General features: G+C 47.4%; 1 protein-coding gene across 3 annotated transcripts in view; it reads right to left on the reverse strand.

The window, feature by feature from the left end:
* Positions 1-13,730, reverse strand: part of RTN1 (reticulon 1) — a 199,256-nt gene extending 185,526 nt beyond the window's left edge. Inside the window, exon 1 of one of the 3 annotated variants that reach the window (XM_075926326.1) lies at positions 12,914-13,730. In XM_075926326.1, the coding sequence (XP_075782441.1) occupies positions 12,914-13,097 (184 nt within the window). In that variant the 5' untranslated portion in view covers positions 13,098-13,730. The remainder of the gene's footprint in view (positions 1-12,913) is intronic. The other 2 variants (XM_006135261.4, XM_075926327.1) reach the window with 2 other exon arrangements.
* Positions 13,731-14,549: the final 819 nt, after the last annotated feature.

The following is a 14,549-nucleotide window of genomic DNA, read 5'->3' on the forward strand; positions in this document are numbered from 1 at the left end:
CGTGGTTGCAAATGTGCATCAGCACGGAGTATGTAGGAGGGGAGGATCTGTGCGGTGTAGGGAGAAGACTCTGTGCAGGCAGAGCTCTGATCCAGCAGAAGAAATGCCGACATCTATGCCAAGAGCATGTGGGGAAGGGGGCTACGCCAGGGAAACACAGCAGTGTCCGTGAAAATAAAGGAGCTACAGCAAGCGTGCCAGACAACAAGGGAGGTGAAGAGTCATTCTGCTTCTGCCTCAGAGCCACGCTGATTTTGAGGACCTGCTTGTAGTAACCGCACCACTATCCCAAAAAGCTCTGTGGATACCACTCAGGGGCCTCTGGGGACCTTGAGCATGTGAGAGAAAAATCAAATAACTCCAACTGTGTTTAAGGGGGGGGACTGTGGAGGAAATAAAACTCTCTAAAAGAAAACTGCTGTAAGGGTTAAAAGTTTTCCAGGCCTCTCTCCCTGTAACAGAGAGAAATCAAGACCCTTACAATGCCTCCTATCTCAAGTTCATGGAGACTTCTAGTCTGTCTCAAATTGCCATGTAAACTCTTATCTTTGTCACAGTTTGCCTTGTAGACTCTTCACTCAGGTTATCATGTGCCGTTGTATTGTAAAACTTACTTCTAGCACTTCTGGTGTGAACAGAAACGTCTCAGAGTACTTCTACTGAGACTTTGATATGTTAAAGAAAACAATCAACAACTAAACTGTCTGAACATACCGTATAAAGGATCCCTGAAACGGTCTCTCAGGGCTGCTGCTGCTCTCACTCTGGTAGCTGTCAGCCTGCATGCATGCATAATAAAGTTTTCCTTCTAGATTTCTCTCCTTCCTCACTGCTTTGACCTCCAGTCTCGGACCCTTCTGGGGACTCTGTATCCCAGGGGAGCGAGATTTCCCCAACAAGCAGCAACAAGAAGGACATTGTCGACAAGAAAGAGGACGACGAGAATGGGAGGCAAATGGAGGATCCATTCTCCCCAACAGCCAAGAGCTGTTTTTAACCATGGAGCCCATCCCTTCACAGGACCAGCTGGCTGCAGAACATGATGGTGGGGAAGGCAACTCTATTTCTAATCAAATTGTAGGGGGGTCACATGCTATTACTTTTTTTTGTTAAACTGAACAAAAAAGTTGGACTAGTGGGTATCGGTGGCCACTCTAGCAACACAGAAGGTGCTTTCTGAAAAAAAAGACTGCCTATGTGTACCAGGATGGCTCGAGAATAACGTTCCCTCTAAGTTTTTCCATTGATGTGTGGAATAAATGTTGTGGTGTGCACCAAGGCATGTGCAGATGTGCACCACCAATATAAACACATGCTGCTGGCTGTGGTCAGCTGTGGGCGCTGTGCAAATCATCTGGGTGGCACCCAAGTGCTCAGCTTCTGGGGCACACTGTTCAAGAATCCTCTATGATGATCTCAAGGAAGCTCTTGTGGAGGAAGTTTCTAGGGAGGATGGCTTTCTTTTGACCGCCACACTTTCCCACGCCACTCCAGTATAACTGTTGGCATCACTGCAGCATAAGAACCAGACATTTACAGCATCTGCTCCCTTGCTGCCTCTTTTACCCTCAGGAGCATGGTATCACCGAGTCACCTAGGGGAAACAGCGGAAGCTTTCAATGCCAGCCCTTAAACTGCAAACAATTCAACAAGTAATCAGCAAATGGGACAGAAATCTGGGTCACACAGCCATGTTTTCCCAAACATGCTGTGGTTGGAAGGGATCACTGTGTTTTGCCAGCAGCTTAGAAAAAAGGAAGGTGGGGATAAAGTGGGGATAATGGCTTCCCAGTTTCTCCCCCTCTCCCAAAAAAAAAATCCATTGTTGCTTTTGTTAACCCTCCCCCCTACACACACACACACACACACACACACACACACACACACACACACACACACAAACCACCACACTATTTAGGGGGGGCTCCCAGTGGTGAAGAGAAAAGGGGCTTTTTGCCAGCTGCAATCTGTGATCCCAAGGCTAGCTTCATAACAGCAGCAGCACAAGACTTCTCACCCAGCTGCTCCTCGTGGCCTCGCTCACCTTTTCTGGAGCAACAAACCCTCTCCAGCTCTAGCTGGCGGTTGTGATTACCTTGTGGCTTGCAGTGAAGTGTATTGAGGGGTGGGTTTTTTTCCAATAAAAATAATTAACCTGGCACCAGAAACAATGTATGCACTGTCCATGCTACCCTTGGGCTTCACATTCCTTGCAGCTGAAACCTTGTCCATTGCGCATCCGCCAGACCAGGACCAAGGCTTTCCAGATTAGAAGGTGGAAAAACAAGGAGACATCTTTAAGGAGTTAATAAGTTCCTCTGAGCGTGACAAGATGGAGCTCAGAGCTTGGATGATTACACTGTCTGAGAACCTGGACAGGGAGGACAGAAGAGCATGCATGGAACAAGAGTGTGCTATGTAGGAAAAAATGCTGAGGATTAGGAGATTTCTGGTTACAGTTCAAGAAAGCCATCTGCAGCCTATGCTGAACCTGCCACCATGATTGCCCAGTTCTACATCTCCTTCCCCCAAAAGTTCCAAGATGTGGGGGTGAGGAAGTTTGGTATCTCCTCCACCCAACACCAAAGGAAGATACAAAGATCAAATCCGGAAGGGGCCCATTCCCATACCTTTGATTGATACTTTAGTTTACCTGTAAGCAAGCTTTCCTTGTTTCTCAGCCCCTCCCCTGCACAGAGGTTTTAGTCCTTTTGCCCCAGGTTATCTTTCTTTTCTTTGCTTTCTATGTGATTGTGTGCACAATAAAATTGAATGGACTGAAGAGAAAAGGCTCTTGCAAAAAAAGCAAACATGATTCTGGGATGCATTAACAGGTGTGTTGTGAGCAAGACACGAGAAGTCATTCTTCCACTCTACTCTGCGCTAATTAGGCCTCAGTTGGAGTATTGTGTCTAGTTCTTGGCTCCACATTTCAAGAAAGATGTGGAGAAATTGGAGAAGATCCAGAGAAGAGCAACAAGAATGATTAAAGTTCTAGAGAACATGAGCTAGGAGGGAAGACTGAAAAAAAATTGGGCTTATTTAGTTTAGAAAAGAGAAGACTGAGAGGGGACATGATAGCAGTTTTCAAGTACCTAAAAGAGTGTTACAAGGAGAAGGGGGAGAAAAAAATGTTCTCCTTGGCCTCTGAAGATAGGACAAGAAGCAATGGGCTTAAACTGCAGCAAGGGAGGTTTAGGTTGGAGATTAGGAAAAACTTCCTAACTGCCAAGGTGGTTGAACACTGGAATAAATTGCCTATGGAGGTTGTGGAATCTCCATCTCTGGAGATATTTAAGAGCAGGTTGGTTAGACATCTATCAGGGATGGTCTAGACAGTGCTTGGTCCTGCTGTGAGAGCGGGGGACTGAACTCGATGACTTCGAGGGCCCTTCCAGTTCTAATATTCTATGATTCATTCAACATGCAGTGGTTGGTGGGAGTGGAGTTTACAGAGGAGAAAACGCAATGGAGGGGACAGCTTGGTAAGGAACAACACAGGAAAGTGTCACGCTACTCTGGCTCATTGCTGAAAGTGGTTTTCAAAGCCTCATGGAGATGCAGAGCCCCTGGATGTGCGCTTCTCACTGCCCTGGGGTCTGGCTGCTCAAAACTGACTGTCGGGCAACTTGCCACAGTCCACACCCCCACAGAAACTTTTCTCCCTTTACTTCACACATATTCTGGAGCACATAACAAGCAGCAATAACAATGGGGACGTTGCTTTCGCTGAGGTCTAACACCACCAGCAAACACCACCAGCGAGGATTTAAACAGCTAAAGGCACGTTCCATCGCCACTCTGCACTTCCTCAGCCTATTGTTGAACTGGTCCTTACTGCCGGCCAGGCTGCCAGTATACAGCTTCATGAGCCATGGGGAGCAAGGGATAGTCTGGGTCTCCCAATAGCACAGTTGGCATTTCAACATCCCCCAGTGGCTATTTTGCAGTCTGGAAAGAAAGCCAGAAGCTGGCAGCTTTCTGAACAGACCGGTGCTCCTAAAGAGGTGTGCATCATGCGCCTTTCCCGACAATCCCACATTGACGTTGGTGAAATAGCCCTTGAGATCCACCAGCGCTTGCAATACCACCGAGACACACCCCTTGCAGTTGATATGCTCTTTGGCAGGGTGCCCAGATAAAGACGCACATTCCATCTGTCACTCCATTGCATCTGGGGAACCCCATCGTGGCAAAACCATGCACTAAGTCCTGAGCACTGCCCCGAGTCACTAGCTTCTTAGCCAAACCCTGTTAATGGCACAGCAAACTTGGATCACAACAGACCCCATCGTAGCTGTATCCATTCCAAAGTGACCCCCACTCTGGAGTTGCTAGCTTCCACAGATGTATCGCCTCTCACGTCCTCACGCTCAGAGCAGCTTGCTATTCTGTGGAGCCGGGGACAGCTCATCATGCAGCTCCTGGGAAGTGGCCTTTTGCATCTGAAGGTTCTGCGGCCACGGCTGGTCATCCCTTAGCTGCCTAACACTCCAGTCCCACCAATCAGTGCTTGTTTCCTGGGCCCAGAAATGACTCTCGTCTGTATCAACGTGGTGACAGACTCTCACCAGCAACGGCAAATTGCTTTGCTCTAGGTCTTCCAGCAAGGCTGCTGGTGGCGCATCACACTGTTCTGCGCGGTGGCTCCCGTATCGGCTGTGTAAATACTGCAGGGTAAGGCAGGATGGGTATGTAGCACTCAGAACAACAGCTTTCAGCTGAGCGGGGCCCATGCTTATTGTGCTCTGACGGCCACAGGTAACCCCGGCTTACCAAAAAAAAGGCCCCCAAAAGGCTTGGCTGTTTGCTGTTGATTTCAGGGAAGAAGGGAGATAAAGGGATCATAGGAGGCTAATGCCATGTTCTTGTACCTACCTGTGCCAATGTACAGGCCCCACACAGCACTGCAAGCCCGACCCAAAATTCCACTTGGGACAGGAACTGGGGGTAGCTACATAGCTCTGAGCATGGATGCAAACCCTGCTACAGGTTGAACCTCTCTCATCTGGGACACTCTGGTCCGGCAATATCTGTGGTCCAGCAGGACCACAGATGCTGCTAGACCCGAGAGCTCCAGCGGCAGAGGTCCGGAGTGGCTGGGAGCAGATCTGATCTGGTTCACAGCAGCCTGCGGGGGCAGTGACCTGGGGGCAGAGAGCCGTCGGAGCAGTACATGGCGGCGGCAGCTGCTCCCAGGGTTCCTCAGCCCAGCTCAGGGTTCCCCAACCCTGTCCTGCATGGCAGCAGCTGTCCCCCAACCCTGTCCTGCATGGAGGCTCCCTATACCTGTTTCCCATGGGGAACGCCAGAAGCAGGTGCCACTGCTGCACAGGGCCAGGGGCAGGGAGCAAAGCCCCAGAAGCGCGATGGGGACAGCAGACCTCGGCAGGTAAGTCCCAGGTGGTCAGGCTGCTAGATTCTCCTCGGGTAGAAGACTGGGCAAAGCGGGGGAGGGAGTCACAGGAGAGCCCAGATGCCTGACCTCCCATGGTCTGGAAAATTCCCTTGTTCGGGACCACTCCGGTCCTGAGGGTGCCAGACGAGGGAGGTTCAATCTGTAGTAAGATGCACTCCATTGACACAATGAGCACAGTGAGGACATGCAAGATTGACTTGCTTAAATTAGAGGCATGATGTCAACTTACATAAAGTCAACTTAATTTTGTAACCTCCGTGGCCTTGGTGAGTGTACATAGAATTCCTATACATGGTTAGAAATAGAGAGGCCCAATACGTACCCTTGCGTAAAAACTGTACTTTAATATTTAAATACTATGCATTAAAAAGTTTTAGTGCTGGCAACATGCTAAGCATACTCCCCTACGGATCTTTACTTCGTCTTACAGTATTCATTACAAATAATATCCCATTATTGGGGAAAAGTTTTGCTAAGCCATAATTTTTCTGTTAAAAAAGCCACACATTTAAGAATCGCTCTGTTCCAGCATTAAAAGAGGAGAGAGGGATAAAAATAAAAAAGCTAGAATGTAATTGACCCATTAAAATATGAAACCTGAGTATGCTCTTTTAGGACTTGGAAGGAAAAAAGAATTACAATCCCAGCTGATAAGCAATTAAATATAAAACAGATGTATGCATAAATTCCTAGAAAAGGTGTCTGGTCTTCTCTAGCACATAACTACTCCAGCAGTGTTTATAAGATCTAATCTCACCAGGTGCCATGGGCTTTGTGTGAGTCAATGGAATCCACCCAAATTTTCCCCTGGGTAATAAGGTACAGTAAGTAACAGCATATAGACCTTACTAAGAAGAAGTCAGCATAAATCACTCTTCCTTCCTCTCCCAGACTTGAATCCACATGTGCACTGTGATCTTTTGGCTCAAAACCCCCAAATAGTTGCAAATCTTAAGGTTTGGGGTTTTTTTAATGTCATAGATTCCAGTGCTGAAAGGAACTGCTGCAGTCATGTCGTCTCATCTGCCACAAAAGAAAGGCCGCAGAACTTCCCTGAATTAATTCCTGTTTGAATCAAAATTGGATTTAAAAACTCAAAGGGCTGGGTTTTGTCCTGATGGTTAATTATCCTCCTGTTAACAACGCACGCCTTATTTCCAGTCTGATGTGCAATGTAAAAGGCAAATCGTTACATTAAAACATTTAGGGCAGCCACAACACCTACTGACAAATGGGATTAGATGCCTCTTCCCCCATGCCCTTCTAACCAGAATTAAATGGATAGAAGTAGTTCACCGACCAAAGAACAATCACAAAATCAAAACTATGTTACCAGATTTACTGGTCCACAGGATGATGGAATTGGGACATCCAAAATAGCTTGTCTTCCTCTCTCCTTCCACTTCTCCCTCCCTCCTCCTTCCCCCTCTGACAAATTAACCAGCTCATTAGTGATTCATAGGATTAATACATCAGAGGGGAGTGACCTCTCCCTTCCCTCTATGTCTCCTTTCCTTCTTCCTGGTCCTAATCAAATCAGTTGTCACCATTATTGGTTGAACGCAATGTACCAGCGTAAAAGTCAAAGTGGGGGCAAAGACAGAGACATGAACTAGTTTTTCCATGGGGGTCATTAATGTGTTTAACAATAAAAAGGCCATTGCACATATACAGGATGAGGCTGGCTTTAGCAGGCTACCTTCCACCTCAGTAGTGGTGGGCAAATGTCAGAGTTTTCACTAGAATTTGATTTCCATGGGTTTGAGAAATCGTGCTCCTGTACAAGATTTTATAACAATAGGTTCCACACTTTTCACTAACAGACCTCAAAGCATTCTACAAAAGGAGAGAAGATGTCACTGTCCCCATTTTTACAAGTGGGGAAATTAAGGCATGGTGCTGGGAGGTGAGGTTCTGAAGAATTTTGTTCAAATGATGGGTCCTCTAAAGAAACGCACAATGTACTGGCTCACCACAGACTGGAGCGCACCGTCATCCTGAGAGGGAACTTTAAGAAGGTATAGATCCAAAAATAAATCTACTTTTTTTCCTATATCTTTTTGCACATTCTACATCATAACTGTTTAGGTTGCAAGAGGCCTCTATAATATAATCTGGTTCAATCTCTTAATTTGCAAGGGCATTACTAACATTTTCAGGGATTCTGCAAGGGGCCATAAGGAAAAATCTGGTTACAAGAGAAGCCAAATACTTCATTGGCATAAGAATGCACAACTTCACTTGAATCACTTTCATACTAGGTCTTAATTCACTTGAAAGACTTTAACTAGGTTGTGAACAAGACTATAGCGGACATTGTGGATGTGGCTGCTTTAGATACAGCCAGGTAGCTCTTAGGGCAGGTGTCACTATGCTACCAACGCGCTTCTTCCTACAACAATTCAATATGCTAGGAGCCCTGTACTGTGTGAGCAGCCCTGCAATAACACATCATCATATGATGGGAGAGGATGGAAAATCTGCTAAGACAGCACATTTTAATATCAGCTATTGAAGGGGGCAGGGAAATCACTGTATCACAAGCACTATGGCCATGTCCTTGCAGCAACCTGTTGATTAGCTAATGCTCTGATGTTCCAAGATGTGGACGTGGCCAGCTAGGTGCACATAGACAGTGCAATACAGATACATGGGCTCAGGCTCACGGAGTCCAATGAGAGTTTTGCCTGACTAGGCATCCATCCTCAGGCCCCATGTCAGTGTGTTCAAGAGCTTGTTGCCCTGAAAATCATTTAAAATTCTCCTCCTGTCTTTAGACAGGATGCTGCCCTGGCTGCATCTGGCACCCAGATTGCCCCAGACACAGCGGGAAAGAGCAAATTAAAGTGATTTATGAGCAAAGATGGATCAACAGGGAAACAGGCATATTCTGGGCCAAACGGTGCCACCCCCTCATTTGCAGCCCAAGCCAGCAAGCTGTGTGCAGGGGAGCCCAGGGGAGGGTGGGTGGCTGCAGCAAAAGCTGCAGCCCTACTGGCGTTGTGCTCGTTCTTGAGAGTTGCTGTGTATATGTTGGAGAGGGCACAGCACAGCTGCCAGCCTTGCCTAAAGATCTGCTGCATTTTCCCTCTTTCCGTTTTAATTTTCAGCTTTCCAGTACACCTATGCGTCTAATCAACAGCGTATTGCCTTTAAGGGCTTGACTGCGCAGCACTTTCTGCTCTGAACATTTGTCCCACGTCAAGTAAGACCACAGCAATTAAAAGGGCTTTGCTGCACCGCTGTGTTGGGGAGGGTGCGAGGGACAATGCACCAGCTATGAGACACACACTGCCTAGGGCTCAGGGGACCATGGGCAGGAGAGTCAGATGCCACGCCATTGCGAGATACAGTCAAGAACCGATTACAGCAATGCTGAGTACTCTGGTTCTGCCTCTGCAGCTCTGTGCCATGCCCCACCCTTCCCAACTTGGAGTAGGGATGGCTGTGGAAGGGGCTCCCCTTGCATGTCATATAAAGCTCCCCACCCACACTTCTTAAGAGCAGCACTAGGGTCCTTTCTTTACTTAGGAAAAAAGGTCCCCTTCTACCTTCACAAGGAGGAAAAAGTGACCACATGGATGTCCCCAGCACTTATCCCAGCAGCAACGGTGTCTCTGGTGGGTTAAGCACGCTGCACTCTTCCTCTTCTGCCACACACTGAATCCTATTGGGATGATGTTGGCAGAACCTCCCCCCTCTCCCCAAGACTCTTGGAATTCATACTCTGCTGCGGTGCATGGAGCAGGTCTTCCATCTTGGAGTGATTGTTTCAGGCTTTCTGCACACTCCGGTAGATGACCCTGCATGCGCTGTATTCAGGTCACATTTTCAATCTTTTCTTCACAAGCACGTGGGCTAGAAACTTACCCAGTTACAATAAATAATAATGAAACCTGAGATTATGATCCTGGGAATTGGAGCCCTGGGCAGAGGTCTGTAGTACCTGTACCCGTAATCTAGCCTAGATATGCCTTTCAGTGCCAGCCCTGAAGTGTGGAACTGGAGAGAAGCCCTAGTTCCACTGCTGCCTCACTGGGGGATCAGTAGGTAGCATCAGTGCTCACCCTATTTATTCTCCCAGGGTTTGGATATGGTGAGGGTGCAAATGGCTCCCTGTGTCCTTTTCTATCCTCAACCACCTAACACACCCAACCAGCGGCCACGATCTCTCCCTAGTCATTCTGTCCTTTTGTGTTTATCCCAGGAAATGCCGGCTATCAGCCTGTACAATATTTTGGGAAATGTTATTTTTCCAAAGAATTTTAATTACTGTCAATGGATAAAAATAAATAGAATCCTTGTGCAGATGGTGTGTTGGATCCGCATGGAGCTTTCTTCAGAAACATACAAATGTTTAGTAATCTTGCAAGACTCAAACAGCAATGAGAGATCAGCCTACAGTGCTTCTTGCCTTCAACCCAGTTCACATTTTGGGAGGGGAAACCCATTCTCAGCCCCAAGGGCTGAGCCCCATACAGAGGCAGCTGTAGCTCACCTCTCTCATCCTGCCTCTCCAGGGATACAGATTCACCCTAGTGATTTCTAATATAGCAGCCATGCAGGAGAAGTAACCGATGTGGAAACGGTAGCTTCTCATAGCCTAGATTTTGCATGAGAAATCTCAGGATCTAATTGTGAGTTCTATTCAGCACAGCTCTAGCTCACTCTCACTCCTCATTGGGAAGTCATGTGAACCTTGTCCTCAATTTCAGGTAATCCAGGAGTTGAGTAGAGTAAAACCTCTACACAAATTGTTGTATTTTACTCCTAAATCATATAAAAGCCACTAACATCATTTTGACATGCAGCTGGTGTGGCTCAAAAAACAAAACAAAAACAAAAAGAGCCCAGGTTGGCTTGAAAACATTCACGTACTTTTCAACAAGTTCTGCTATGTTTCAAGATTATCACAAAATCCAAAGCCAAGGTAAACGTGCTAGGTTTCATTACAAAAAACTTTTTGCACAGCTAATGGGTAAATGCTGTTATTATTCTTAGTTATGTATAGGTCAGTAGTATCTGCAAGGTGCAGGGCACTTTTCAAATACTTAAGATGACACAGTTCTTACTTGAAGAAGCTTATATCCAAACAAATGAAAAACAACAGATCCAGGGTGCCGGAAGGGGATATACAACATACAAGCAGGATGGCTAGAGGGTAAGTGGAAAACATACTGGCAATTCTATGTTTGGTTGCTTGAGGATGTTGTCTATTGCATTAACTATCCTCAGCCTAGTGACTATTAGCAGACTGAGTTTTCTATGATGAAATTTGCTGCATCTTATATCTCCCTGCTGACCTATTCCCACCGCTCTTGGGTTTTAATGGAATTGCACACCGGAATAAAGCATGCGGGATGCCCAATCCTATAAACAACAAAGTTCAACTCTTTTTAAGAAATACAAGAAAGTTCCAAATAATCAGCAAATAGGGGCATTCACATGCTGCTAACTTAAAAATAATCACACTGAATATGTAAACAATGTGCTTCCCACATAAAAGGACACAACAATTGTTACATACCTATTTTGGAATATAAAAACCACTGCTATTATAGCAACAAAATTAAGAACGAACTGTGATTGCAGAGGATTCGTTGGATGGGATGCTGTAGAATACAGTGGTATCAGCTCTGCTGTGCTCCCTTCCCACCTTTATACAGTACAAATGACAGGGTATTCCTTTTAAAATATCTTAAAATGTAACATAGCTAGTACATTTATTTGCTACTCTGGGGTCACATCAATCTACAAGAGGTAATCGTCAGTTCATATTTGCACTGCTGAGTTCTCTCTCCACCCACCCCACCCCAAAGTTTGGTGCAAATGTACATATTTATAAAACCTCTGTGTCGATTATTCCAAATGCAACATCTTTGTGATTTTCTTCACCAGCTAACTATTCTCTAATTGCAGTGCCTTCCAGAGTGCATCAGTGACACCTAACAGATACATTCAACACTGAAGAAGATCTCACACTTTTTCAGCTAAGTGGGGATTTCGTTTGTGCTGTGCAAGACGCTACCCGTCTTTGTTCATTATATTGTGTGAGCTTCAGGATTGCCACGTTTTCTCTCCACACATGAAGAAAGAAAGATGAGGACTCACACACACCCAGCCATTTGTATAATTACACTCTTACAGGAAATTTCTACCGAGGGACCCCTACTGTTTTTAAACACACACATTTACATTACAAGCCAAATCATATCTCTCTCTCTCATTAATATAAAGTCATGTTTCACCAGTACCACCAAGATTAGCTAATGAGCAGCACATCAGGCAGATTTTACTGCCTGCCCAACACTCTAACATGGTCTAACATCCAGCCTTGTCACTAATAAACACAGAAGAACCAAGCAGCCAGGATGTTTTGCTGAAGCACTTCCATGTTGAGCACACACCCACCGAAAGCCAGGGCTGTGGGTAAATGGATCCTGCGCCTCCCCAACAGAGCTGGCCACAAAGGGTCATGTAACGTGAGTTCCTCCTGGACAGCAAGTCTTTGTGCTGCATGATGGTAGGAGATCCAACAGGGACTCAACCCAAAACATTGCTCCTAATGCATCTGCGGTTATTGCATCCCTGGGACCCATGTTGATCCTAAGGCTCTGGCCTCCAATTTAGTCAACCCAAGTGTAATACTGTACAGTTTCATAACAGGGATATGTGTTTCCCAGGGGGCAGGGATTTAAATCAGAGTAGCGAACACCCCACTGGTTAGTTAGAGTCTCCCACCAGCTGGCAAGGAGAAGGGAGAAAATCACCAGGAAAATAAAGGAACACTTTCCTCAAATAATTCTCCCATGGACTCCCAGAAACTGAAATCTTTGGATTTCACTGTGTCTTCTCCTAAGGCTCCTACCACAGCAAAGTCTAGGGCAACCAAACACATCCTCCAAAGCAAACGAAATTATATGCACCCCTAAAAAGAAAAGGGGAAAGAAGCCCAGCAACAAGGACACGTCGTATTTACATTGCATGCGTCCCAAGAGCAAAGAGAAAATACATCCCCTCCCTCCCCTACTGAAGTTCAATTAATCAATTCAATTCCACATGTTGAAATCACACGAGGGCCAGATTGGGCTCTCCGATGCAAATGCGGATTAACTCCTCTGATCTCGGCCAATCAATCCGGATTGACACAGGGTAAGGGAGATCCCGGTCTAGTCCAGGCAGTTTATTTATTTATTGAGCGTGTGCATAATCCAGGCAGCCCGGACAAAAATAAAAAGCCCCCCCTCCCCCCCACCACACACACACACACACAGCTCCGGAACAGGGCGTGCCATGCCTAACGAAGTGCCCAGCGCTTGCGGGAAGGGTAGAGATGCTGTAGTCGCCCCTGCCACCAGGATTATTTTTCCAGGCCAAGCGGTGAGCATTTCCCGGCTCCTCGCAAGCGCCAAGCAGCCCGACAGGGATGGGAGGGGGGGGGGGGCTGCTACTTGCTACCCTTTGTTGAGCATCTCTGGGTACCTCGCCTCTTACCTGTGGATGCAGTCGCCATGGTAACGGGGAACTGTTCCCTGGCGGAGCCAGGCGGCGGCGGCTGCTGCGCCCCGTCTCCATCCCTCCGCTGCGCCCCAGCGGCGCGTTCCTCCGCCCCGGCCCCAGCCCAGCGCGCCCCGGAGCCTGACAGCGGCAGCTCCTGGCGATCCGGCGGCGCAGACATGGCTCTCGAGCAGCAGGAGGAGGCGGTGCCGCTCGGCGTGCGGGCGGCTGCGGGGAGCTCGGAGCGGCGGCGGCGGCTCCACTAGCGCTGATTACGCAGGTGGAAATGGCTTGTGGAGTTGGAGCCCTGCAGCCCTTGCGTCACCCTGTGGCTGGCATATCACAGGGCAGCGCGCTGCCAGCCGGGCTCTCACGCGGCCCCGTTTAACCGCTTCGGCACCCGGCGCTCTGTAGCGAGGGAGAAATGTCCCTCGCCCAGCCTCTCCCCCCCACGGAGCCGCCTCCTCCTCGCCACCCGGCGCTGCCGCAGTGGGCCAGTGGCGCAGCGCAAAGACGCAACATGGTGGAACCAGGCTCGAGTCGCTGCGTGCTGGGGGCCAGCGAAATGCCCAGAGAGTGCAGCGGGGCACGGGCGTCAGGGTCTGGCCTTTGGTGGTTTGCACAGAGCCAGGCAACCCCCATTCAGCCAGAGAGGTGTTAAAATTCGACACTTATCACCAAGGACTTAACAAGACTTTGAACTTTCTCACCCATTACCAAGACAGTTTCCCCAATTATCACCTGTAATACCATTAACTCACAAACATCCCACTCTCCCTACCTTTAATATCAGCAATTCACAGACACTTACCTTCCTTCCTCCCCCTTCCCACCCCCCCGCATCCCCCTTCTGTTCTGCAATGTGATTTGTCCTTTTCATATTTGTTCATTTTTTTTAATTGTATCCTTTGGTATATATGGTTGTGACTACTTTCTTCCACTATTTGATCTGAGGAAGTGGGTCTGGCCCACGAAAGCTCATCATCTAATAAACCATCTTGTTAGTCTTTAAAGTGCTACATTGTCCTGCATTTTGCTTCAGCTGCTCCCAGAGCATTGCCGTGTGTTTACAAACACACCCCCGTCTGCTTGCAGCGCGGCTGGGAAGCAGGAGTGCAGCTCATTAGGCAGCTGTCACAATACACTCGTGAATGGCACTCTGGGTTCTTAAGTCACAGCCGGCATTCATCACCTCACACGGCTGACTCCTGGGGGACAGGTGATTTGTCACATAGTAAATCAGGGGCAAAGCCAGGAGTAATTGCCCCCAACCATGTGACCACCGGTGCTACGTTTTCCCTGTTGGAGGTGGTTTATCTACAAATACAAATTTAAAAAACAACAAATGGTCTGGTAGCACTTTAAAGACTAACAAAACACGTAGATGGTATCATGAGCTTTGGTGGGCATAACCCATTTCTTCAGATGACCAGAGTGTTGGAAGTCTAGAACCAATATTAAATAGGGGAGAAGGGGAGGGGAAAAATGGGAGGGGGAAACAAAAAGAGGCAGTGGGTATATAAACATCAAAGAGAAAACAGAGCTGGTATGTAACAAGCAAAACTGATAGTCTATAAATACCTAAAGGAAACGGATAAGGACCATTAGTTACCATTTAGAGAGGAAGAGTACT

This window comes from Pelodiscus sinensis, chromosome 4, assembly GCF_049634645.1.
Source record: "Pelodiscus sinensis isolate JC-2024 chromosome 4, ASM4963464v1, whole genome shotgun sequence".
Classification (NCBI taxonomy): Eukaryota; Metazoa; Chordata; order Testudines; family Trionychidae; genus Pelodiscus; species Pelodiscus sinensis.